The sequence below is a fragment of the Meles meles genome, chromosome 6, assembly GCF_922984935.1.
Source record: "Meles meles chromosome 6, mMelMel3.1 paternal haplotype, whole genome shotgun sequence".
Classification (NCBI taxonomy): Eukaryota; Metazoa; Chordata; class Mammalia; order Carnivora; family Mustelidae; genus Meles; species Meles meles.
In genome coordinates, this window is record NC_060071.1 from 28,682,453 (window position 1) to 28,710,254 (window position 27,802).

The window sequence follows — 27,802 nt, forward strand, 5'->3', positions numbered from 1 at the left end:
TTTTTCTTCTTATATGGGCTATATTTTCCTGCCTTTTTGTATCCCCGATAATTTTTATATAGCTTTGAGATATAACTGACATATAAAAATAAATTAATTCAAGGTCTATAATATGATGATTTGATACATGTATACATTACAAAATTATTATCACAGTAAGTTTAGTTAACAAATCCATCACCTCACATAATAATATTTTTGTGCGGTGAGAACATTTAAGATCTACCCTCAGGGCGCCTGGGTGGCTCAGCCATTAAGCATCTGCCTTCGGCTCAGGTCATGATCCTGGGGTCCTGGGATGGAGTCCTGCATCAGGCTCCCTGCTTAGCGGGAGGCCTGCTTCTCCCTCTCCTGCTTCCCCTGCTTGTGTTCCCTCTCTTGCTGTATCTCTTTCTGTCAAATAAATAAAAATAAAATCTTAAAAAAAAAAAGATCTACTCTCTCTTAGCAACTTTCAAGGATACAATAAAAAGTATTGTTATCTACAATCACTATACTGTATGTTAAATCCTCATAACTTATTCACCTTATAACTGGAAATTAGTAGACTCTGTCAACATCTCCCAAAATTCCAACCTCGAGCTCTGGGTAACTACCAATCTACTCTATTTCAATGAGTTTAGCTTTTTTAGATTTCACATATAAGTGAGATCATAGTGTTTTCTCTTTCTCTGACTCATTTCACTTAAGATAATGTCTTCAAGGTTCATCCAAGTTATCACAAATACCAAGATTTCCTTTTCTATGGCTGAATAATACACATACACATACACACTCCACACACCACCCCACATTTTCTTTATTCATTCATCTGCTGATGAACACTTAGGTTGTTTCCATGTCTTGGCTATTATAAAAAATGCCACACTGAACATGAGAGTGCAGATCCTTTCAAGACAATGATTTTATTTCCTTCAGATATATATCCAAAATAGGAATTGCTGGATCATATGGTAGTTTTATATTTTTATTTTTTTACTTTTTCTATGTTTTTCTATAGTGGCTACACCAATTTATATTCCCACCAACAGTGCACAAATTTTACCTTTTCTCCACGTCCTCACCAGCACTTCTTATTTCTTGCCTTCTTGATAATAGCCATTCTAACAGGTGTGAGGTAATATCTGATTGTGGTTTTGATTTGCATTTCCCTGATGATTAGTGATGTTGAGAAACTTTTCATGTCCTATAAGTCATCTGTATGTATTCTTCAGAAAAAAATGTCTATTCGGGTCTTTTCCCATTTGTTAATCATGTTTTTTATTTTTTTGCTATTGAGTTATATGAGTTCCTTACACATTTTCTACATTAATCCCTTACTGGTTATATGGTTTGCAAATATTTTCTCTTATTCTACAGGCTGCTTTTCATTTTGTCAATTGTTTCTTTTGCTGTTTGACGCAGTCCCATTTGTTTATTTTTGTTTTTGGTGCTTGCACTATTAGTGTCATATTCAAAAAAATCACTGCAAACACCAATGTCAAGGTGCTTTACCCTGTTTTCTTCTAGAAGTTTTACAGCTTCAGGTCTTACACTTACATTTAAGTTCTTATTCCACTTTGAGTTAATTTTTCTAAGTGATATACATGAGGGAACCAATTTCATTCTTTTGCATCTGAACACCCAATTTTCCCAACATTATTTCTTGAAGACACACATGCCTGATAATTTCTGATTGGATGTAGAACACTGTAAAGTTTATCTTGCTGAATGCTTGATATGTTTGTATTCATAAAGATATTCTTGAGCTTATGGTTCCTTGTAAATAGTATAATCTTTTCATGTCTTGCTTTTAAGCTTTATTGGCAGGATCAGAGCAACACAGTCTATGTTTAATTTTTTTCCCCCACTTTTGTGCACATTCTTAATCCTCTAACCAATGCCCTGGGAATTATGAGGTTTTGGGAACAAGGTCTATCATCTGCCCTCTATAAGCTCTGTTGACCATTCCGTCTAATCCTTTTGGGTCGTTTTTCCCTTGGCCTCTCAGTTATTCTCCTCATACACACATGACTGTCAGCATCCACCTCTGCAAATCACCGTACATAATTTTACTGCCTCTTATCCAGTATCTTTAGGGCTGCGGTGTCTGGAGTTTTAAGTTATTTGTAAATGAAAGTCCTTGTTACTCCAACTGGGCTGGTAGTTCCCATTAATTTCTAAAAGCTAGAGGGTTTGTTTGCTTGCTTTGTTTAAAAAATACTGTCATTTGTGTGTCCCATTCCATTTCCTCTGTATTTATAGCTTTAGTATCACATACGGTACCAAAGTGCCAACTGTGATTCAGTGAATTACTCAGGATCAGAGGAAGGGGAGAAGGACAAAGAGAAACTCAACGTACTCAGTACTTAAAAATCAGAAATTCAGAACTGATTTTTCCCCCAACTAGGAAGGTCATGTAGGCAACCCCACACATTGGAAAAAGAACTTATTTCTGCCAAATGAGTCATTAACATTTAACTTGAGTAGATTATTATAAAAGCTGTTCTGAAAAACAAAGTGCCAATATATTACACAAAAATTAAAACAAGAAAAGGAAAGCATAACATCAAAAATGATATTTTCACATAATACCTTCTGTTGCCATGCCCCAACTTCCCATCTTCTGCCTCACCCCAAGAGTAAACTTCTCCTTCTGAAGAGAGGGCAAGACAGTGTTTTCCTCCTGAGTTCACAGCTACTTTCTTAATAAACACATGCTGAATAGATTCAAGTAACGTTGGGGTAGATACCGACTCTGTCCCTCCAATTCCTAGTCTGCCACCTGCACCATATCCAGTGGCATAAAGCTAAGAAAAAAAAATATATAAATATCAGGATTTTAATCCAAATTTATCCCTATATTATAGTAATTAACAAGCTCAATCAGTGTCACAGACATTTTTCTCACACAGAAATAAAATTAAAAATTAAAAACCACAGGAATATTTAACATTTTTTGTGCTTTATCAAAACTCTAAAAATGAAAGAAATAGTTTTGACTATTAGAAATCCCAAATTCACAAAAATGTATTTTGAAAAGAAGATCCTAACCCTGGAACAAATCCCTGATAATAACACTCACAGACCATCTCAAATATATTTAATATTTCAGCAAAACAGTATTAAATCGCACAATAGAATACACTATTTTTCTTTCACCCTCAGTGGGTAATTATCTGAGGACACACAAGGTTTATCATTAATTTTTTTTAAATCAGACTGCCGTTGAGGACAAGAACAGACATTTCTGCAAAGAAGACATCCAGATAGCCAACAGACACATGAAAAAGTGCTCCACATCACTCGCCATCAGGGAAATACAAATCAAAACCACAGTGAGATACAACCTCACACCAGTCAGAATGGCTAAAATGAACAAGTCAGGAAATGACAGATGCTGGCGAGGATGCGGAGAAAGGGGAACACACCTACACTGTGGGTGGGAATGCAAGCTGGTGCAACCACTCTAGAAAACAGCGTGGAGGTTCCTCAAAAAGTTGAAAATAGAACTACCCTATGACCCAGCAATTGCACTACTGGGTATTTACCCTAAAGATACAAACGTAGTAATCCAAAGGGGCAGGTGCACCCGAATGTTTATAGCAGCAATGTCCACAACAGCCAAACTGTGGAAAGAAACTAGATGTCCATCAACAGATGAATGGATAAAGAAGATGTGGTATAATTCTCTTACACCGTACACAAAGATAAACTCGAAATGGATAAAAGACCTCAACGTGAGACAGGAATCCATCAGAATCCTAGAGGAGAACATAGGCAGTAACCTCTTCGATATCAGCCACAGCAACTTCTTTCAAGATATGTCTCCAAAGGCCAAGGAAACAAAAGCAAAAATGAACTTTTGGGACTTCATCAAGATCAAATGCTTGTGCACAGCAAAGGAAACAGTCAACAAAACAAAAAGGCAACCCACGGAATGGGAGAAGATATTTGCAAATGACAGTACAGACAAAAGGTTGATATCCAGGATCTATAAAGAACTTCTCAAACTCAACACACACAAAACAGATAATCATATCAAAAAATGGGCAGTAGATATGAACAGACACTTCTCCAACGAAGACATACAAATGGCTATCAGACACATGAAAAAATGTTCATCATCACTAGCCATCAGGGAGATTCAAATTAAAACCACATTGAGATACCACCTGACACCAGTTAGAATGGCCAAAATTAGCAAGACAGGAAACAACGTGTGTTGGAGAGAATGTGGAGAAAGGGGAACCCTCTTACACTGTTGGTGGGAATGCAAGTTAGTGCAGCCACTTTGGAGAACAGTGTGGAGATTCCTGAAGAAATTAAGAATAGAGCTTCCCTATGACCCTGCAATTGCACTGCTGGGTATTTACCCCAAAGATACAGATGTAGTGAAAAGAAGGGCCATCTGTACCCCAATGTTTATTGCAGCAATGGCTACGGTCGCCAAACTGTGGAAAGAACCAAGATGCCCTTCAACGGATGAATGGATAAGGAAGATGTGGTCCATATACACAATGGAGTATTATGCCTCCATCAGAAAGGATGAATATCCAACTTTTGTAGCAACATGGACGGGACTGGAAGAAATTATGCTGAGTGAAATAAGTCAAGCAGAGAGAGTCAAGTATCATATGGTCTCACTTATTTGTGGAGCATAACAGAGAACACGGTGGACATGGGGAGATGGAGAGGAGAGGGAGTTGAGGGAAACCGGAAGGGGAGATGAACAATGAGAGACTATGGACTCTGAAAAACAACCAGAGGGTTTTGAAAGGGCGGGGGGGGTGGGAGGTTGAGGAACCAGGTGGTGGGTAATAGGGAGGGCACGTACTGCATGGAGCACTGGGTGTGATGCCAAAACAATGAACACTGTTATGCTGTAAATAAACAAATTAAAAAAAAATTAAAAAAAAAAAAACAAAAAAGAAGATGTGGTATATATACACAATGGAATACTATGCAGCCATCAAAAGAAATGAGATCTTGCCATTTGTGACGACGTGGATGGAACTAGGGGGTATCATGCTTAGTGAAATAAGTCAATCGGAGAAAGACGACTATCATATGATCTCCCTGATATGAGGAAGTGGAGATGCAAAATGGGGGGTTTGGGAGGTAGGAAAAGAATAAATGAAACAAGATGGGAGTGGGAGGGAGACAAACCATAAGTGACTCTTAATCTCACTGAGGGTTGCTGGGGGGGGGGGGTCAGGAGAGGAGGGTGGGGTTATGGACATTGGGGAGGGTATGTGCTATGGTAAGTGCTGTGAAGTGTGTAAACCTGGCGATTCACAGACCTGTACCCCTGGGGATAAAAATACAGTATATGTTTATAAAAAATTTCAAAAAAAATTTTAAAAAATCCAACTGCCTTTTTCAAATGCTTATCAAACATCCCTCCTATAAAAACTTTAATGTTGTTTCATACTGTTTCAAATGCATTGCTGTACTGACACAAGAGTAAGGAAACCCCAAGGACTAAAACAGGGAATGAAATTAAGAACTCATTTGGGTAAAAATCAGTCTGACTGTTGACATCTCGTTAGCAACAATGAAGGCCAAAAACCAGAAAAATTAAGCTTTTAACAGGCTGACTGAAAGTAAGTCAACTGAAAATTTTATACTCTAGAACAGGGGTTGGCAAATTATGGCCCATGAGCCAAATCAGGCCCTACCATCTACTTTCATAAATAAAGTTTTATAGGAACACAGCCACATACATTCACTTACAACTGTTCATAGCCTGTTTTCATAGTTTCAACAGAGACCATATGACCCATGTAGCCAAAAATACTACCATGATCTTTCCAGAAAATGTCTGCAATCCTTATTTAGAAAAAGAACAAAATACATATTCGGGTAAAGAAAAAAAATCCGAGGATTAACCAACAAGAGAATCTCACTAAAAATTAAAAATACATGCTTAAAGTAGAAGAAAAATGATTAAAAGATGTAAGGTCTGAGACATAAGAAACAATGAGACAAAGATTTGTACAACATTGGGTAAATCTGGGGAAAAAAAACACTTAGGTCTATATATAACAACAACTAAAATAATAATACCTATCATTTCCTAAAGGGTTTGCACCAAAACACAGGATAACAAAAAAGATCAGTACTTATATTATTTGGAAGGAGGATAGAAATACTAATTCACTTCAGATTTTACATATACATGTTAAAATAACCAGGAAACAACTAAAAAACAAAGAATTTTCCAGAGAAGAGAAGAAGAAGGATATACTTCAACCCTTTTTAATGAGACCAGCACAATCTTGATACTCTTGGCAGGCAGCTTCTGATGTGGTTCCCAAGGGTCCCTGATTTCCTCCCTGTGGTAATCCCTTCTCCCTGAACATGGGCTACACCTAGTGACTCAATTCTAATGGACAGACTATGGCAACAGGGATGGACTATCACTTTTGGATAGGTCACACAGACTGTGACTTGGTCTCGTTATCACGCTCTCTTGCCCCATCCCCCTTCCTTGCTCTGATGAAGCCAGTGGCCAAGTGTGAGGTGGCAAAGAACTGAGGGCAGCCTCAACCAACAGCTCATGAGGAACCAAATCCTCAGTACAGCCTTGAGGCAACTGCAGCCTGCTGAGAGATCCTGGGAGGGAGAACCGAGCTAAACCACCTCCAGAGTCCTGACCCAGAGAAACTACAAGATAATAAATGTGTATTTAAATTAATTGTTGTAAGTTAAACACATAATAGAGTATCAGAACCAGACAAGAAGTGTTTAAGACAGGAACATTATAATGACCACACTCATGATCTTGGAGCTCCCAAAAATCCCAAAATATCCACAAATCCCAAAAAAGTTAAACCTATCTTGACCAAGTTGGGTTTCCCCAAAGAATGGAAGAGTGTTTAATATAAGAAAACCAATTAATGTGGCGCCTGGGTGGCTCAACTGTTAACCATCTACCTTCAGCTCAGGTCATGATCCCAGGATGCTAGGATTGAGCCCCGCATCAGGCTCCCTGCTCAGCAGGAAGCCTGCTTCTCCCTCCCCCCCTCCCCCTGCGTCTCTCTCTGTCAAATAAATAAATAAAATCTTAAAAAAAAAAGAAAACCAATTAATTCAATTCACTATTAATCCACTAAAAGAGAAAACAAATATAAATAGTTTTTTAAATGCAGAAGGAAAAAGAAATGTTCTCAATCTCATAAAGACCACCTACCAAAACCTCACAGGAAGTGGGTGGAATATTCAGTGTTTGCTTTGCTGCCTGGATTAAGACAAGAACAAGCCCACGACCACCACCCCTGCTCAATATTATACCATAACTCCTATCCAGAGCAATGAGCTTCCTTTCCTCCACACCAAAGGAACAAAATCCATTTACAGATGACTTTAAAAAAGATACAAGAAATACACAAAGGAGGGCGCCTGGGTGGCTCAGTGGGCTAAAGCCTCTGCCTTCGGCTCAGGTCATGGTCTCAGGGTTCTGGGATCGAGTCCCACATCGGGCTCTCTGCTCAGCAGGAAGCCTGCTTCCCCCTCTTTCTCTGCCTGCCTCTCTGCCTTCTTGTGATATCTATCTCTCTCTCATCAAATAAATAAAATCTTTAAAAAAAAAAAAAGAAATACACAAAGGAAAGAAAAGAGTAAAGTCACCAGATATAAAGCCAATATATAAATATCAACCATTTCATCATACTAAAAGCAATTAATTTTTTTAAAAGAGCATTACAATAGCAAACAAAAAATGAATACTCTAAGGTATTACTGATATGCAAATAGTACACTTTTTTATGTAGCCTGTATTTCAAAAACTATAAAGTTATAAAACACATTTATAGGGGAGGAGTCAAGATGGTGGAGAAGTAGCAGGCTGAGACTACATCAGGTAGCAGGAGATCGGCTCAATAGCTTATCGAAACATTGCAAACACCTACAAATCCAACGGGAGATCGAAAAGAAGAACAGCAATTCTAGAAACAGAAAATCAACCACTTTCTGAAAGGTAGGACTGGCAGAGAACTGAATCTAAAACGACGGGAAGATAGACTGCGGGGGAGGGGCCGGCTCCCAGCAAGCGGCAGAGCAACCCAGCACAAAATCAGGACTTCTAAAAGTCTGTTCCACTGAGGGACATTGCTCCAGAGGCTAAACCGGGGTGACCCCATGCGGGGTCAGTGTGGCCCCAGGTCCCGCAGGGTCACAGAAGGATCAGGGGTGTCGAAATGTCGCAGAGCTCGCAGGTATTAGAAGAGAGAAGCCAGCTACAGAGACAGAGCCGAGGACTGAACTCTCAGCTCCGGGTTGCCTTGAACTGATCGCGGGCTGGGTGAGCTCGGAGCGTGGCTAGAGGCTGGGGATACGGGAGTGATTGGGTGCTGTCCTCTGGGGGTGCACTGAGGAGTGGACCCCGGGCTCTCGGCTCCTCCGGCCGGAGACTAGAAGGCTGCCATTTTCATTCCCGTCCTCCAGAACTCTACGGAAAGCGTTCACGGAACAGAAGCTCACAAAAGCGAACCCGAGTGGATTACTTAGTCCGGCCCCTGGTAAGGGCGGTGAAATTCCGCCTTGGGCAAAGACACTTGAGAGTCACTACAACAGGCCCCTCCCCCAGAAGATCAACAAAATATCCAGCCAGGACGAAGTTCATCTATCAAGGAAAGCAGGTTCAATTCCTAAGATAGCAGCGGAATTCCAGAGGAGGAGAAAACAAAACACGGAACTCATGGCTTTCTCCCCGTAATTCTTTTTTTTTTTTTTTAAAGATTTTATTTATTTATTTGACAGAGAGAAATCACAAGAGAGGCAGGCAGAGAGAGAGAGGAAGGGAAGCAGGCTCTCCGCTAAGCAGAGAGCCCGATGTGGGACTCGATCCCATGACCCTGAGATCATGACCTGAGCTGAAGGCAGCGGCTTAACCCACTGAGCCACCCAGGCGCCCCTCTCCCCATAATTCTTTAGTCTTGCGGTTAATTCATTTTTTTTTCTTTTTTCAATTTTTTTTTCTTTTTCTTCTTCTGCTAAATTTTTTTAAAACTTTTACCCTTTTCTTTTTTTATGTTTTTTGACTAGTTTATCTAAATATATATATATATTTTCTTTCTTTTTTATATTTTTTCTTTATTTGTTTTATTTTTTAAATTTTTTTCTTTTTTTTTCTGAACCTCTTTTTATCCCCTTTCTCCCCCCACAATTTGGGTCTCTTCTGATTTGGATACAGCGCATGTTTCTGGGGTCTTTGCCACCCTTTTAGTATTTTATTTGATTCTTCATATCCCCTTATCTGGACAAAATGACAAGGCGGAAAAAATGACCACAAACAAAAGAACAAGAGGCAGTACCGAAGGCTAGGGACCTAATCAACACAGACATTGGTAATATGTCAGATCAAGAGTTCAGAATGACAATTCTGACGGTTCTACTGGGCTTGAAAAGGCATGGAAGATATTAGAGAAACCCTCTCTGGAGACATAAAAGCCCTATCTGGAGAAATTAAAGAACTAAAATCTAACCAAGTTGAAATCAGAAAAGCTATTAATGAGGTGCAATCAAAAATGGAGGCTCTCACTGCTAGGATAAATGAGGCAGAAGAAAGAACTAGTGATATAGAAGACCAAATGACAGAGAATAAAGAAGCTGAGCAAAAGAGGGACAAACAGCTACTGGATCACGAGGGGAGAATTCGAGAGATAAGTAGACCATAAGACGAAACCACATTAGAATAATTGGAATTCCAGAAGAAGAAGAAAGAGAGAGGGGAGCAGAAGGTCTATTGGAGAGAATTATTGGAGAGAATTTCCCTAATATGGCAAAGGGAACAAGCATCAAAATCCAGGAGGTGCAGAAAACCCCCCTCAAAGTCAATAAGAATTGGTCCACACCCTGTCACCTAATAGTAAAATTTACAAGTCTTAGTGAAAAGAGAAAATCCTGAAAGCAGCCCGGGAAAAGAAGTCCGTAACATACAATGTAAAAATATTAGATTGGCAGCAGACTTATCCACAGAGACCTGGCAGGCCAGAAAGAGCTGGCATGATATATTCAGAGCACTAAACGAGAAAAACATGCAGCCAAGAATACTCTATCCAGCTAGGCTATCATTGAAAATAGAAGGAGAGATCAAAAGCTTCCAGGACAAACAAAAACTGAAAGAATTTGCAAACACCAAACCAGCTCTACAGGGAATACTGAAAGGGGTCCTCTAAGCAAAGAGAGAGCCTAAAAGGAGTATATCAGGAAGGTACAGAGACAATATACAGTAACAGTCACCTTACAGGCTAATAATGGCACTAAATTCATATCTCTCAATAGTTACCCTGAATGTTAATGGGCTAAATGCCCCAATCAAAAGACACAGGGTATCAGAATGCATAAAAAAACAAAACCCATCTATATGTTGCCTACAAGAAACTCATTTTAGAAGCGAAGACACCTCCAGATTTAAAGTGAGGGTGTGGAAAACAATTTACCATGCAAATGGGCATCAGAAGAAAGCTGGGGTGGCAATCCTTATATCAGATCAATTAGATTTTAAGCCAAAGACTATAATAAGAGATGAGGAAGGACACTAAATTCCTACTCAAAGGGTCTGTCCAACAAGAAGATCTAACAATTTTAAATATCTATGCCCCTAACGTGGGAGCAGCCAACTATATCAACCAATTAAGAACAAAATCAAAGAAACACATCGATAATAATACAATAAAGTAGAGAAATTTGACACTCCCCTCACTGAAATGGACAGATCATCCAAGCAAAAGATCAACAAGGAAATAAAGGCCTTAAATGACACACTGGACCAGATGGACATCACAGATATATTCAGAACATTTCATCCCAAAGCAACAGAATACACATTCTTCTCTAGTGCACATGGAACCTTCTCCAGAATAGATCACATCCTGGGTCACAAATCAGGTCTCAACCGGTTTCAAAAGATTAGGATTATTCCCTGCATATTTTCAGACCACAAAGCTCTGAAGCTAGAACTCAATCACAAGAGGAAAGCTGGAAAGAACCCAAAGACATGGAGACTAAACAGCATCCTTCTAAAGAATGAATGGGTCAACCAGGAAATTAAAGAATTGAAAAAATTCATGGAAACAAATGAGAATGAAAACACAACAGTTCAAAATCTGTGGGACACAGCAAAGGCAGTCCTGAGAGGAAAATATATAGCGGTACAAGCCTTTCTCAAGAAACAAGAAAGGTCTCAAGTACACAACCTAACCCTACGCGTAAAGGAGCTGGAGAAAGAACAAGAAGGAAACCCTAAACCCAGCAGGAGAAGAGAAATCATAAAGATCAGAGCAGAAATCAATGAAATAGAAACCAAAAAAACAATAGAAAAAATCAATGAAACTAGGAGCTGGTTCTTTGAAAGAATCAATAGGATTGATAAACCCCTGGCCAGACTCATCAAAAAGAAAAGAGAAAGGACCCAAATCAATAAAATCATGAATGAAAGAGGAGAGATCACAACTAACACCAAAGAAATACAGACAATTATAAGAACATACTATGAGCAACTCTACGCCAACAAATTGGACAATCTGGAAGAAATGGATGCATTCCTAGAGACATATAAACTACCACAACTGAACCAGGAAGAAATAGAAAACCTGAACAGGCCCATAACCAGTAAGGAGATTGAAACAGTCATCAAAAATCTCCAAACAGGGGCGCCTGGGTGGCTCAGTGGGTTAAGCCGCTGCCTTCGGCTCAGGTCATGATCTCAGGGTTCTGGGATCGAGTCCCGCATCGGGCTCTCTGCTCGGCAGGGAACCTGCTTCCCTCTCTCTCTCTCTCTCTGCCTGCCTCTCTATCTACTTGTGATCTCTATCAAATAAATAAACAAAATCTTTAAAAAAAAAAAAAAATCTCCAAACAAACAAAAGCCTAGGGCCAGACGGCTTCCTAGTGGGAATTCTACCAAACATTTAAAGAAGAACTAATTCCTATTCTCCTGAAACTGTTCCAAAAAATAGAAACGGAAGGAAAACTTCCAAACTCATTTTATGAGGCCAGCATCACCTTGATCCCAAAACCAGACAAGGATCCCACCAAAAAAGAGAACTACAGACCAATATCCTTGATGAACACAGACTCAAAAATTCTCGCCAAAATACTAGCCAATAGGATTCAACAGTACATTAAAAGGATTATTCACCATGATCAAGTGGGATTTATTCCAGGCCTGCAAGGTTGGTTCAACATCCGCAAATCAATCAATGTGATAGAACACATGAATAAAAGAAAGAACAAGAACCATATGATACTCTCCATAGATGCTGAAAAAGCATTTGACAAAGTACAGCATCCCTTCCTGATCAAAACTCTTCAAAGTGTAGGGATAGAGGGCACATACCTCAATATTACCAAAGCCATCTATGAAAAACCCACCACAAATATCATTCTCAATGGAGAAAAACTGAAAGCTTTTCCGCTAAGGTCAGGAACACGGCGGGGATTTCCATTATCACCACTGCTATTCAACATAGTACTAGAAGTCCTAGCCTCAGCAATCAGACAACAAAAAGAAATTAAAGGCATCCAATTCGGCAAAGAAGTCAAACTATCACTCTTCACAGATGATATGATACTATATGTGGAAAACCCAAAAGACTCCACTCCAAAACTGCTAGAACTTGTACAGGAATTCAGTAATGTGTCAGGATATAAAATCAATGCACAGAAATCAGTTGCATTTCTGTACACCAACAACAAGACAGAAGAAAGAGAAATTAAGGAGTCAATCCCATTTACAATTGCACCCAAAACTATAAGATACCTAGGAATAAACTTAACCAAAGAGGCTAAGAATCTATATGCAGAAAATTATAAAGTACTCATGAAAGAAATTGAGGAAGAGACAAAGAAATGAAAAAATGTTCCATGCTCCTGGATTGGAAGAATAAATATTGTGAAAATGTCTATGTTACCTAAAGCAATCTACACATTTAATGTAATCCCTATCAAAATACCATCCATTTATTTCCAAGCAATGGAAGAAATAATCCTAAAATTTATATGGAACCAGAAAAGACCTCGAATAGCTGAAGGAATATTGAAAAAGAAAGCCAAAGTTGGTGGCATCACAATTCCGGACTTCAAGCTCTATTACAAAGCTGTCATCATCAAGACAGCATGGTACTGGCACAAAAACAGACACATAGATCAATGGAACAGAATAGAGAGCCCAGAAATCGACGCTCAACTCTATGGTCAACTAATCTTCGACAAAGCAGGAAAGAATATCCAATGGAAAAAAGACAGCCTCTTCAACAAATGGTGTTGGGAAAATTGGACAGCCACATGCAGAAAAATGAAATTGGACCACTTCCTTACACCACACACGAAAATAGACTCAAAATGGATGAAGGAACTCAATGTGAGAAAGGAATCCATCAAAATCCTTGAGGAGAACGCAGGCAGCAACCTCTTTGACCTCAGCCGCAGCAACATCTTCCTAGGAACATCGGCAAAGGCAAGGGAAGCAAGGGCAAAGATGAACTATTGGGATTTCATCAAGATCAAAAGCTTTTGCACAACAAAGGAAACAGTTAACTAAACCAAAGGACAACTGACAGAATGGGAGAAGATATTTGCAAACGACATATCAGATAAAGGGCTAGTATCCAAAATCTATAAGGAACTTAGCAAACTCAACACCCAAAGAACAAACAATCCAATCAAGAAATGGGCAGAGGACATGAACAGACATTTCTGCAAAGAAGACATCCAGATGGCCAACAGACACATGAAAAAGTGCTCCACGTCACTCGGCATCAGGGAAATACAACTCAAAACCACAATGACATACCACCTCACACCAGTCAGAATGGCTAAAATGAACAAGTCAGGAAATGACAGATGCTGGCGAGGATGCGGAGAAAGGGGAACCCTCCTACACTGTTGGTGGGAATGCAAGCTGGTGCAACCACTCTGGAAAACAGCATGGAGGTTCCTCAAAATGTTGAAAATAGAACTACCCTATGACCCAGCAATTGCACTACTGGGTATTTACCCTAAAGATACAAACGCAGTGATCCGAAGGGGCACGTGTACCCGAATGTTTACAGCAGCAATGTCTACAATAGCCAAACTATGGAAAGAACCTAGATGTCCATCAACAGATGAATGGATAAAGATGATGTGGTATATATACACAATGGAATACTATGCAGCCATCGAAAGAAATGAGATCTTGCCATTTGTGACGACGTGGATGGAACTAGAGGGTATCATGCTCAGTGAAATAAGTTAATTGGAGAAAGACAACTATCATATGATCTCCCTGATATGAGGACATGGAGATGCAACATGGGGGGATAGGGGGATAGGAGAAGAATAAATGAAAGAAGATGGGATTGGGAGGGAGACAAACCATAAATGACTCTTAATCTCACAAAACAAACTGGGGGTTGCTGGGGGGAGGTGGGGTGGACATTGGGGAGGGTATGTGCTATCCTGAGTGCTGTGAAGTGTGTAAACCTGGCGATTCACAGACCTGTACCCCTGGGGATAAAAATACATTATATGTTTATAAAAAAAAGAAAAATTGGAAGGGGAGACAAACCATAAGAGACTATGGACTCTTAAAAATGACCTGAGGGTTTTGAAGGGGCGGGGGTGGGAGGTTGGGGGAACCAGGTGGTGGGTAATAGGGAGGGCACGTATTGCATGGAGCACTGGATATTGTGCAAAAAGAATGAATACTGTTACGCTGAAAAAAAAATTAATTAATTAAAAATAAATAAATAAATAAAACAGATTTATAAAACACACATATAAAACACATACAGAAATATTTAGAATAATAACCACGTCCAGCACAACATAAGTACTATTAACCTTGAGATAATGTTTCAATATAGAATCCTTACAAATACTGTGGACCCAACATTGCACTCTAGCCATAGCTGTCTCTTAGTTTTAACATCAGTATGACACAGAAAATGTACCCTTACCTTCCCATCGGCTGTCACTGCAAAGAGAGTCTGTTCTCCTCCAATTAACTGCACAGGTCTGAGAGTTGCAAGGGCTTCACATGGAGTGGGAACTTTAACTTTTGCACCTTCGATGCCCCCAAGCTGTCCCCTATGATTATGCCCCCATCCATAAATTGTTCCACTGCCACCAGCAGAAAGAGTCCAGTCATCTGGTCGCCTACAACAAACATTAAGTGAACAACTGACATGGGAAAGAACTGCACATAAAACACCTTTCTCCAGTACATATTATTCTTGGTTCTGATTTAATAACCTGTTCATCCACTGCACAAGTTGTTCATCTTGCTCTCTTTTAAAAATGTCGTGGCTCTCATGGAGAACATCCATGTGTTCGCTGTCTGCCATTAACTCACGAATTTTCTTAGCCACCTAGACAATATTATTATGACATTATCAAACACTTATCTCTCAAAAATAAAACAAATAATATTAAGAACACAGAAGTAATCTCCATCCAACCATCTGAGAGAGTATCAACATCAAAATTGTGATTTTATAGTTAATAAGCAAAACCAATAAGATTATATCAAGTCTAAGATATTTGAACATACCTATTATATCTTTATAATGCCATTATATCTTTAATTAACTAAAAATAAACTTTAACTGAAATTCACAGTGACTGTTGATTCATTTTCACCTGTGTCTCATAAATATTGCCATCTTTTTATACCCCAGCTGAAAAAGGAACATGTTTTTACATTCCAGAAGTGATTTCAAAATAACATGCAATACCTCATCAAGAAAAAGACGTGGCAATGGTGTTCTTTTGTCCAGGGCCACAGCAACACGGGAGGCCATGCAGTACCTTCGGAACCAAGCCCACTTGTGTGTCTCAGCGCAGCAGGGGAGAGTGTCTAGTTCCAGGTCACAAGCAAGAGCTACCAGTACCTTAAGCCAACAAAAATTAATAACACAAGAAAGCTAAAAAATGTAGCTAACACTCTTATTTCACCAATACTGCATAGTAAAGACAGACATCATTATAGGATTTCTGTGAGTCCTCATTCAGGAGCTCCTTATTCCAGGCTGACTGCTATGTACCAACCAAATATTTCACCATCACCAGTGACATGGATTATTCCTACCCAGCTCTTGTGATGCACCTGACACATAGGAGCTCAGATCTGACAACTGCTGCAATACTTGCTGCCTAAGTCAAGCATCTCAAAGTATACTAATACTTGGTTAAAGTATTAAGGGCTTAGGTTACATAGTCATTTCTGGACATTTTTCATACCCAACTTCAGCAATACCTACACCTGTCCTCAAGGAGGCCTAAAATGCAATGTACTACACATGACCACTCTCGGTGGCTCTCCTTATCACTTTAAAACAAGTCAAGCATTACCTTAAAGAATGGGCTGTGGAGCAGCTGCTTGCCACCTCTTACAATAGGATCTTCATATTCAAACTGCCTTTGCAAAGCTTCTGGAAGGCCTTTTACCAAAGCAGCAAGAGCACTACCTGTAAAACTCTACGAAAACAACAAAATTATATGCTAGTAATCCAAAATGTAGGGGAGGTAATAAGCATTTTGTTTCTATGTGTGTCCAATATTTTGTTATGTTGGTACTATTTTCCCTAAAAAAAAAATGTGTATTGATATTTTTCAAATAGGTTTGATGAACACTAAAATTAAAAACAAGAGCTTGAAAAATCACCTCAGAATGCTTGGTCTTGATTTCAGTATAGCCACTTGCAGGGAAACAGTCCCCTTCTGGCCTATAAAGCCCCATCTCCTAAGATGGTTAAGATCAAGCACCCTTTAACAGTAACTACCTCATACAGCAAAAACAAAGGGATGCTGTGAGCCACTTGCAGGGAAACAGTCCCCTTCTGGCCTATAAAGCCCCATCTCCTAAGATGGTTAAGATCAAGCACCCTTTAACAGTAACTACCTCATACAGCAAAAACAAAGGGATGCTGTGAGCCAGACTTGTTGCAAAGTCTAACAGACACAATCCTATGCTCACAGCCATTGACACATCTGTTTCTAAAAATCATAAGCCAATCTGCACTGAGTATATGCAACAACATAAAGGAGTCTAGAAGGGACAAAGGTGGCCTTATTCCTATGTAGAATTTCTCAACTCTTCTCAGTGACTTAGAAGTTTAAACTATTTAAACAATATTTTATTCCCAAAGGTCAAATATCTAGAAACTTTAATTTAATGTTCCATACCAAAGCTCTTGCTTCCCCATCATTATCTCCAAGTAGCCTGTTTATGTTGATTGACTGTCCAAATTCAGTTGTAAGCAGCTTCCTCAGTCTTTGGAGGGCCCACATTCTGTGACTGGCAGCTAAAATGAGCAGACAGAAAATATCAGAAGCTTGACCATTTTTCCCATCAAGTATAACAGACTTGATAATAAAGGTGCTATTTACCTAAGGCACTCAGCTGTGCACAGGCTGCCAGCGATGCCGCAAGACGAGGGACAATGCTTCTATTTGAAGTGAGATTGAGTCGGAAGTCTAACAGACATGTCACCAAGTCCATGGATGGACAGGAGAGGACGCAGCGATCAGAAAGGAGGTCTTTAGGGCCTGGGAAATGAGCACTGTAAATGTCCCTGTGTTGAAAAAGATGAGGGCTATCCCACAAGGAGACCTACACAAATCTGACCCAGTGGGCCTTGTCTACCCAGATGCTGTGGTTAGAGGGATGTCCATGGTACTACCACTGTCTGTGTCACATAACTACACTCTGTACATTAACATTTTATCTGAAAATCAAACAGATTAAGAAGTGCAAGCAGGGGAGTGCCTGGTGGCTCAGTCAGTTAACTGTCTGCCTTCAGCTCAGGTCATGATCCCAAGCCGAGGATCGAGCCCCGTGCTGGGCTCTCTGCTAGCACAGAGTCTGCTTGTACCTCTCCCTCTGCCCCTAACCCCCACTTTTGCTCTCTTTCTCTCTCAACTAAACAAATAAAATTGAAAAAGAAGGAAGAAGGAAGGAGAAGAAGTGGTAGTAGTAGTAGTAGCAGCAGCAGCAGTGGTGGTGGTTGTGCTGCAACAGCAATAAATCCTTCTCCATTAGGTGATGGACTGCTAACACCCTAACAACTGGACAGCTGAGGTGGCTCTTTGGAGTTCTGACCATCACTGCAGTGGGACCTTGGGCAGGGCAGGTTCCCAACACATTAGGAGAAGGCAGACTACAAAGTACTAAATGAAAATGGTTTGTGTGTCCGCCTTGCTTAAGTCATTAGGACCTGGATGCTGCCAGGCCCCCCACTTACCTGCAGCTGGCATGATGGGATAGACTGTGAAGCGCCAGCCCCACCCATTCACAGACCCATCACTGATGAACTTCCACTTCAACTCATCCCCTGGGATGCGTAGCTCACTGGACCAGTCAGACCATTCTCGGCCTAGCAGAGAAAAGTATGCCCTGGGGTTGGGTTCTATCATGCGATCAACACAAACTTCTTTAGATACAAAGCAAAATCATTTACATTATATCTGAAGAACAGCTGGCTCCTCCAACCCAAGTTCTCCCGATTTGAGTTCACACTTCTCCTAGTGAGTAACATTTAATACACTGTCTTTCCATACACACTATACCAATTACTAGGGAAACTGAAGACAAGTAGGCACTGCCCTGATGGAAACGCTCATATAACTACAACACAGTGTGAGAGGACAGTCAGCCAGCACACACATCAGGTCAAGGGCTTACAGGGAGATTTCCAGGGGAAGGTCTTATATGATGGCAGCTACCCAGGAAACAGGATAAAAAGCCCAGCTTTCCCTGTAGAGGGTGCAATTTTACAAAAATCTGAGCCCAGCCCTCACTGAATCAATGATCAACTCAGTCCCTTTAGGTAGGTTCCCCATACATCAACCTTTACCTTGCATAAGCCTGGTAATCCTACATGTCTTATAGCACCATCTCTATCTGGGTAGAACTGGGCTTCCCAGACTGCCTGTGTCCCAAGGACCCAACAGGCACCCTGTAATCCCCCCCATCACTGGTGAGGTGCACAAACCACTCACATAATTATCTTATTGAACATACTAGAAAGATGCAGATAAAACCTAGTGTATTTTGCAGCAATATAGCTTATTGTCCCTTCCTTAAGTGTCACATAAGAATGAAGCAGTAGTGTTCTGTTTAGTAAGTTAACAGTTCTGTTTTATGAAGGCAAGCAGACAGCATCCTGCTCAACCTTCCTTCACACCTGACCGCACGGAGACAATCCTGTTGACACCGTCCATGACTGTGAGAGGGTCGTGGCGCCTTTCTGTAGAGCACTGCCGGTCAAACTCCACCCTCAGTCCTTCTGCTCCTGGAGGTCAAATGAGCACAAAACACACAATGATTACTCCAACTGACATACCACAGACAAGGCCATAAGCCACAACACATCACACAGAAACGGTGAGACTAAAATGATGTTTAACAGCTAATGAAAAGCAGAAAGGCAGAAAGAATTGACCTCAAAGACAAGAGCCTAAGACTAACTGCCCCACTGCCCTCACCTTGTCTCCCACAGAAAACTTCAACTGTGATGGAAAGGCCAAGAAGAAGCTTCCACTTGGCTAATTCATTTAGTGCTCTCACTTCTGGGTGAATTTTCATTGCCAGACCAAGCTTTATTATTCCCCCCACCCCGCACACTCACACATTTAAAATGCCACTTGAAATATTCATCAAACATTTAGCATTTGATTTATAGTCTTCTTTGGGACAAATTAGCTTACAAAAGAATTAATGAAAGGCAAGACCTAGGTTATAGTGGAAAGAAGAGGTTAGCAAATCCTTCTTTGAAAGCAGCTACAAAACCACGTAAAATTATAAAAGATGATGATACCAGGGCTCTGAAAATAAAGTAAAGGCAAACAACAAATTGAGAAGTGTTTATGAAAAAACTGCCAAACATAGGTAGGGACAGTGAGTCCCTATGGTGTTCTTGTCTGGGTATGTTTCTATCCAAGCTGGAAGATAGTTCTACCAGGATGAGACTCTGCCTCCAGCAGAAGCTGACTGGTATAGAGTAGGGAGGAGAAAATGTATGCCAAGGACATTGCCAATGAAAGGACCAATAAGAAAGCCTCCATCTCCACTGGCCTGAGAATAGTTTCACTAGATGTTAAATCTGAGAACTAGCCAGAAATTTAAAATCATAAAATCATAAAATACAGAGAGCACAAAAGGGCTACTGAGGGCATCATGGAGGCCTAGAAAAACTGGGATGCGCACACACAGGAAAATTGCCAAAACACTGAATTCTATGCCCTCCCTGCTTCCACCCACACGTAGACCCATCTGCAAAAGGGGAGACCAACAGGTTTGAGCATAACCAAGAAGATATAGAAGAAACCCTAGAAGTCAGGCTAGAAAACAAGAGAGTGAAGCCAGGACATAAGATGCTGCATTCTATGGGGGAAACAGATTTCTGAGAGCATTCCAGGCATGTTATAAAACAAGTACACAAAACAATCAAAAAACCATTATACATCTTTTAAAAAAAAAAATGGAATCCAGATGACACAATATATTATCTAAAATGTCAACAAAAATTATGAGATATGCAAAAACACTAAAAAGTGTAAGCAATACTCAGGAATAAAATCTGTCAATAAAAGTGGACTCTGATGGGTCAGATACTAGCTTTAGCAGACAACTTTTAAGCAACTGAAATAACCATATTCAAAAATTTCAAAAAAAAAAGATAAGAGACAACATAGGAAAAAAAGGTAACAATGACTTAACAAATACAGAATCTCAATAAAGAGAAAGAAAATATGAGGAAAGTACTAAAAGGAAATTTCTGAATTGGAAAGTGTCATAACCAAAATAAAAAATTCAGTAGATGGGCAAAATAGCAGATTTAAAATGGAAAAAAATAAAATTGAAGACTGTATAATTTCTATTTGACTTAACTGGAAAATAAGAGAAAAAAGATTGAGGAAAAATAAGCAAAGTCTCAAACATCTTGGAGACAACATCAAGGAATATAAACATAGGCATAATGAGAATTTCCTCCCAATAAAGAGGGAAGAGAAAAAAAGGGGACAGAAAAAGTAATTAAACACACCTAGCCAAAACCCCCAATTTGATGAAAAACATTAATCTACAGTTCCCGAAATTAATAAATCCCAAGTAGGATAAACAAAGAGATTCACACCCAGACACGTTATACTGAAACTGTTGAAAACCAAAGACAAAGAGAAAACCATGAAAACAGCAAGAGATTTAAAAAAAAAAAAAAAGACATAACATCTAGGAGTACAAAATATCATTAGTGGCTGACTTCTCCTAAGAAACAATGGAAGACAGAAACCAGTAAGATGACACGTTTAAAATAAAATGGGGGGTGGGGCGCCTGGGTGGCTCAGTGGATTAAGCCGCTGCCTTCGGCTCAGGTCATGATCTCAGGGTCCTGGGATCGAGCCCCGCATCGGGCTCTCTGCTCCCCAGGGAGCCTGCTTCCTCCTCTCTCTCTGCCTGACTCTCTGCCTACTTGTGATCTCTCTCTCTGTCAAATAAATAAATAAAATCTTAAAAAAAAATAAATAAATACAATACAATAAAATAAAATAATATGGGGGGGAAATCCTATCAACTAAGAATTCTATATCTAGCAAAACTATCTTCAAAAAGTGAAGGTAAAATATAAACATTCCCAGATAAACACATACTGATATGATATCAAAAAGAAACATGAAGCCATGGGAAAAATAAAGAACACTGGAAATGGGAAGTAAGTGTTTTAAAAGATAGGGTTTTTTCCCCTTTCCTTAGTATTTTTTTTTTTTTAAAGATTTTACTTATTTATTTGACAGACAGAGATCACAGGCAAGGAGGCAGGCAGAGAGAGAGGAGGAAGCAGGCTCCCTGCTAAGCAGAAAGCCCGATGCGGGGCTCGATCCTAGGCCGCTGGGATCATGACCTGAGCAAAGGCAGAGGCTTAACCCACTGAGCCACCCAGGCGCCCCTCCCCTTTCCTTAGTATTTTTAAAAAACAAAAGATTACATGAAATAGCACTTAGGAAACTATAGTCCATCCCTCTGTTTTTACATAGCCTATGAGCAAAAACGGTTTGTATATTTTCAAATAGTTGGGAAAAAAATTCAGAATAGTATTTTGTGACATATGGAAGTTTGCCAATCCCTGGGATAATGCAATGATTATTATACCACATACATGCACGTGTAACACATACAGTTACAAATCTGTTGCACAGCTTAGTAACACATCAATGTAATATATATGACAATAATAGCAAGAAGGAGGGAAGAGGAAATAGAACTGAGCTGGAGCAAAGTTGCTATATTTTACCAGAATTAAGGTATTAGCATGAAGTAGATTATGAAAGACTCAAACATATGCTTTAATCCCTAGAGCAAACACTAAAAAAAAGGTGGCTAAAAATCAACAGAGGAATTAAAATGGTACATTAAAAAAATTTTAACACAAAAGAAAGCAGTAAAGGAAGAAGCAAAAAAGACACAAGACATGGAGAAAACACAGCAAAATGGCAGATATAAATTCAACCAAAGCCATAATTACACTAGACATGAATGGCTTAAGCATCTCCAACAAAAGGCAGAGACTGCTGAATTTAAAAAAATGAACCAAAACAAAACAAAACAAAAAACAGAATCCAACTAAAAGGTGCATAACCAGAGACAAACCATGGCTCAAAGTAAAAAGATGGAAAAAGGTCAAGCATGCAAACAATAACCATAAGAGAAATGGAGTGGCAAAAAAAAAAAAAAAAAAAAAAAGAAAAGAAATGGAGTGGCTATACTAATATTATACAAATAGCCATGTTGTTAATAGAGACAAAGAGGGATATTTCACACTGAAAAAAGAGTCAAAAATCAGGAATATATACCAATTACAAAGGTATGCATACCGAATAACAAAGCTCCAAAACAAATGAATGAAAAGCTGATAGAAATTAAAGAAGTGGGCAAATCCACAACTACAGCTAGAGATTTCAGTATCAAATTTCAACTGATAGAACAAGCGAACAGAAAATCAGGAACACTACAAAGTTCAACAGGACTACCAATGATCTTAACCTTAGAGACCATTGTAAAACATTCCCCCTAACAAAGGAAAAATGCACATTCTTATGTAGCAGACATGAAACATTCTCTAGGATAGATCACATTCTATAAAACAAGTCTCAACAAATTTAAAAGATCTGAAATCATTCAATTCAATGTATGACTGAATAACTGCAATCATAATTGTGTAACTAAAATGGAATTAAATCAGAAATCACAAACAGAAAGAAATTTGGGAAATTCCTAAATACCTAACACTTCTAAATAACCCATGGTTCAAAGAGATCTCAAAAAAGAAACTAGAAAGTATTTTAGGTTGAACAAAAAATGAAAACACAGTCATAATTTATGTGATATAGCTAAAGCAGTGGTTAGAAGGAAATCTGTCACTTCAAACTCTATTAGAAAAGAGACTCAATAATCATGCTTCCACCTTAAAAAAAAAAAGCGCAAAAACATATTATACCTAAAATAGAAGAAAATTATAAAGCTCAAAGTAGAAACCAATGAAATAGAAAACAAAAACTGAAGGAAAAACCAAATCAATGAAACCAAATGTCAGTTCTTTGAAAAGATCAACAAAATTAATAAGCTTTTAACATGGCTGATGGTGGGGGAGGGGAAGAAATAAAGAAAATTCAAATGACCAAAACCAGGAAAAAAAGAAGGGACATCACTACTGTGATATAATAAGATATATATTTGGTCTTTGTCCCTAATCCCTGGCACAAAGCTCCTAAAATCCTAGAAATTCCCCATTAGGAGTGTCTTTTGTCATTCATAAGGAGCCTTTTGAGCCCACCTGAGTTTATGCTAATGAGCTAACTTAGGGTGGGGTCCCTAGATCACCTCAGAATGAAGCTGGTCACCAGAAAGACCAAATGTTTGGAAAGTTGTACCTTTAAAACCCACCAAGAGATCTCTGGGAAGGGGAGCAAGTGTGGAGGGGGTGTTGTAGATTAAGGCACATAAAAACTCCTGAATGGCAAGATCTGATGAGCCTCCACATGTTGGGAGAGTGGTACACCCCAGTTTCACAGGGGCAGAAGTTCCTGTACTCAGGCCTTATCCTGACCTCATCCTATGTACCTCTTCATCTGACTATTCATCTGCACGCTTTATAATATCCCTTCTAATAAACTGGTAAACCTAAGTGTGAAGCGGAATAAAGGACACTTCATTTCAAATTAAGTTGGGAGGCCAGAAAGGGGAATTCTCATGCCCTACCATTCTTTATCAGTTGCAGAATCCCACAGGAAGAGAGGTTATCTTGCATTCTCAACAGGAAGCCTGTACATTACTATCCTAGTAGAAAGAAGGGTTTTTCCTCTTCCAGCAAGAGCCCAGCCAATGAGACTACCACAACTCAACCAATGAAAAGCCTTTTTTTTTTTTTTTTTTTTAGTTTGAAGATAGTATTTTTTTATTAACATATAATGTATTATTAGCCCCAGGAGTACAGGTCTGTGAATCGCCAGGTTTACACACTTCACAGCACTCACCATAGCACATACTTTCCCCAATGTCCATAACCCCAACCCCCTCTCCCTACCCCTCTCCTCCTGGCAACACTCACTCAGTTTGTTTTGTGAGATTAAGAGTCTCTTATGGTTTGTCTCCCTCCCGATCCCATCTTGTTTCATTTATTGAAAAGCCACTATACTTTGAACTCAGTTTACTCCAATGGAATTTTTGTTTATAAGAGCCCCTTCCAACTCCCCCCTTTCCTCTATAAGAGAGAATAATTCTCCTTTGTTCTGTGAACTTACCTATGGCTTTTGCTATGACTTGCTTGTCCCAAATGGCAATTCCTTTGCTATTCTCAAATAAAACCATTTGCTGGTAAAATAACAGCTTATTTTACTTTTAAGGTCAACATAAGAAAATGTTTCTCTGAATTCTGTGAGCTGCTCTAGCAAATTAATCAAACCCAAGGACGGGGCCACAGAAACCTCTGATTTATACCAAATCAGTCAGAAGCATAGGTGATAATCCAGATTTGTGATGGACATCTGAAGCTGTGGGACTGAGCCCTTAACCTGTGGGATCTGACACTATTTCCATGTCAAGATTGAGTTAAATTTTAGCACATGCAGCTTGTGTCACAGAATTGCTTGATGTGTGGGAAACTCACTTTCCTACACATCTGGTGTCAGAAGTGAAGGACTGCTATAATAGAGTATTGAAAGTAGAGGAGATACGCAGGAATGTGTTATTTCATTAGAACCAACCATCCCTACAGAAATATAAAGGGTTTTGAGGGATACTAAAAACAACTTTATAACAACACATTATACAATTTAGATGAAATGAAAAAATTCCAAAAAAGACACAGTTACCAAAATTGATTCAAAAAGAAACAGAACATCTGACAAGATTTACCTTCCCAAAAAGAGAAGCTCAGGCCCAGATGGCTCCACCAGTGAATTCCATCAGCTATTTAAAGAACAGTAATACCAATCCTACACAAACTTTTTCAGAGAACAGAGGAGGAGGGAAACACTTTGCAACCCAACCTATTAAGAACAGTATTGTCCTGATACCAAAACCAGACACAGCTATCACAAGAAAGCAAAGCTATGTAAATAAATAAACTTTAAAATACAAACTTAAAGCTATAAAGCAACACTATTCATGAAAATAGATGCAAAAATCCTTAACAAAATATTAGCATAGCAAATCCTGCAATATATAATAAAGATTACACATTGTGAACAATTGTGATTTGTCCAGGAACGCAAAGTGAGTTTAATATCCAAAATCTGATTCCTACAATATGCTATATTGAGTAAACAACAAAACACACAAAAAGCTTTTGACAAAATCCAACACCCACTCATAAAATCTACACCCCAAACTGGGAACAGAAAGAAATTTCCTCAAGCTAATAAGGGCATCTATGAAAAATCTACAGTTAATGGACATAACACTGACAGACTAAACGTATTCACCTTATTGGAACAAAGAAAGGATTTCCACTCTCATCCTTAGTATGCAACTGATTCTAGACAGTCTCTGCTCTAGTGTAAGGAACAGATGATGTCTGTTAAATGTCACAGGGTGTTAACTGTTATGAAGAAGGAAGGGTGTGAAATGAGATTGGGGAAAGGCTGTTTCAGCATATGGTGGTTAAACCGGAAAGGATTCTCTAAACAAGCGAGATATGGCCATAAGTAATTGCCTCGAGGAAGAATATTTCAGGCAGATGGCAAATACAAAGTGAGACAAAGATCTGAATCTGGAATATACTTCAGGACTGGTAAAGAAGATGATGTGGAGGGGCTTGGAGAGAGAGACAAAGGAATGAGGAAGCAATACACTGAAGAGGTGACCAGAGCTCATACAGTCATACAGACCATGGTCAGAAGTTCAGTTCTTATTTTCAAGATATAGTTATAGGGGCATATTGGTGGGTTTTAAGCAAAGGACCAGTAGGTTCTGACTGGGGTGGTTCACAAGGTGGTTTTAAGAGAGTATCTCTGGATGTCCTGTAGGGAGATGATTCTGGGGGACACAGGAGGTTATGTGCTAGTATAGTATGTGGTGCTAGTATAATACACTGGGTGAGACCAGCTGGCTGGATCCAGAATAGCCAGGAGTTAGAGAGAAATGACTGAGTTAGTAATATATCTTAAAAGTAGAAATGACAGGTACTTCCAGGAAAGATGGCAAAGTAGGAGGACCCTAAACTCACTTCACCCCACAGATACAGCTAGATAACTAGATACAGTAGATACAACTAGATAACACTCACATCAGAGCAAACAACCCAGAAAAGGACCCAAAGACTGGCTGAACAAACATCACAACTAAAATCTGTCAAGGAATGCACAAAATAAAAAGATGTAAAATCTGACACTATATACCTAAACCATTAGGGGAGAGAAGAATAAAGAATGGGTTCAAACTTAAGCAACCATCAACTTGACATAGACTGCTATATGCAGGAGATGTTATATATAAACCTAACGGTAACCACAAATCAAAAACTAGTAATATGCAAGGATATGCAAAGATAAAAAGAAAGGAATCCAAGTATATAACAAAAGAAAACCAGCAAACCATGGAAGAGAGAAAGAAAAGGATCAGAGAAACTATATGAAAACACCCACAAAACAAGTAACAAAAAATGGCAATAAATAAGCATTTATCAATAATTACTTTGAATCTAAGTGGACTAAATGCCCCAAACAAAAAATATAGGGTGACAGAGAAGATAAAAAAAACAAGACCCATCTGTATGCTGCCTACAACAGACTCATTTCAAACTTAAAGACACCTGCAGATTCAAAGTGAGAGGGTGGAGAAATATTTATCACACAAATGGATGTCAAAAGAAAGCTGCAGCAGCAATGCTTCTATCTGACAAAGACTTTAAAACAGTCTGTACCAAGAGACAAAGAAGGACTCTATAAATAATAAAGGGGACAATTCAACAAGAATATATAACAATTGGGGAGGTTGGGGGAACAGGTGGTGGGTAATGGGGAGGGCACGTTTTGCATGGAGCACTGGGTGTTGTGCAAAAAGAATGAATACTGTTACGCTGAAAAAAATAAATAAAATGGAAAAAAAAAAAAAGAATATATAACAATTGTAGATATTTATGCCCCTAACATGGGAGCACCCAAATACATAAAAGAGTTAATAACAAACATAAAAAGGAATTAATCAACAGTAATAACAGTAACTGTAGAGGACTTTAACACCCCACTTATACTGATGGACAAAATCACCCAAATAGAAAATCAACAAGGAAACAGTGGCTTTGAATAACACACTGGACCAGATGAATTTAACAAATATATA

The 27,802-nt window shown here is 39.1% G+C and overlaps 1 protein-coding gene across 7 annotated transcripts in view; it reads right to left on the reverse strand.

Moving 5' to 3' along the window:
* HERC2 (HECT and RLD domain containing E3 ubiquitin protein ligase 2) overlaps positions 1 to 27,802 on the reverse strand; it is a 256,284-nt gene that overhangs the window by 26,871 nt on the left and 201,611 nt on the right. For all 7 annotated transcript variants that reach the window (XM_046007414.1, XM_046007415.1, XM_046007419.1 and 4 more), the window contains exons 71-79: positions 19,152 to 19,259; positions 18,210 to 18,341; positions 17,356 to 17,514; positions 17,152 to 17,270; positions 16,318 to 16,443; positions 15,702 to 15,857; positions 15,220 to 15,335; positions 14,925 to 15,123; positions 2,575 to 2,789 (exon numbers count right to left, since the gene is read on the reverse strand). In XM_046007414.1, the coding sequence (XP_045863370.1) occupies positions 2,575 to 2,789; positions 14,925 to 15,123; positions 15,220 to 15,335; positions 15,702 to 15,857; positions 16,318 to 16,443; positions 17,152 to 17,270; positions 17,356 to 17,514; positions 18,210 to 18,341; positions 19,152 to 19,259 (1,330 nt within the window). The remainder of the gene's footprint in view (positions 1 to 2,574; positions 2,790 to 14,924; positions 15,124 to 15,219; positions 15,336 to 15,701; positions 15,858 to 16,317; positions 16,444 to 17,151; positions 17,271 to 17,355; positions 17,515 to 18,209; positions 18,342 to 19,151; positions 19,260 to 27,802) is intronic.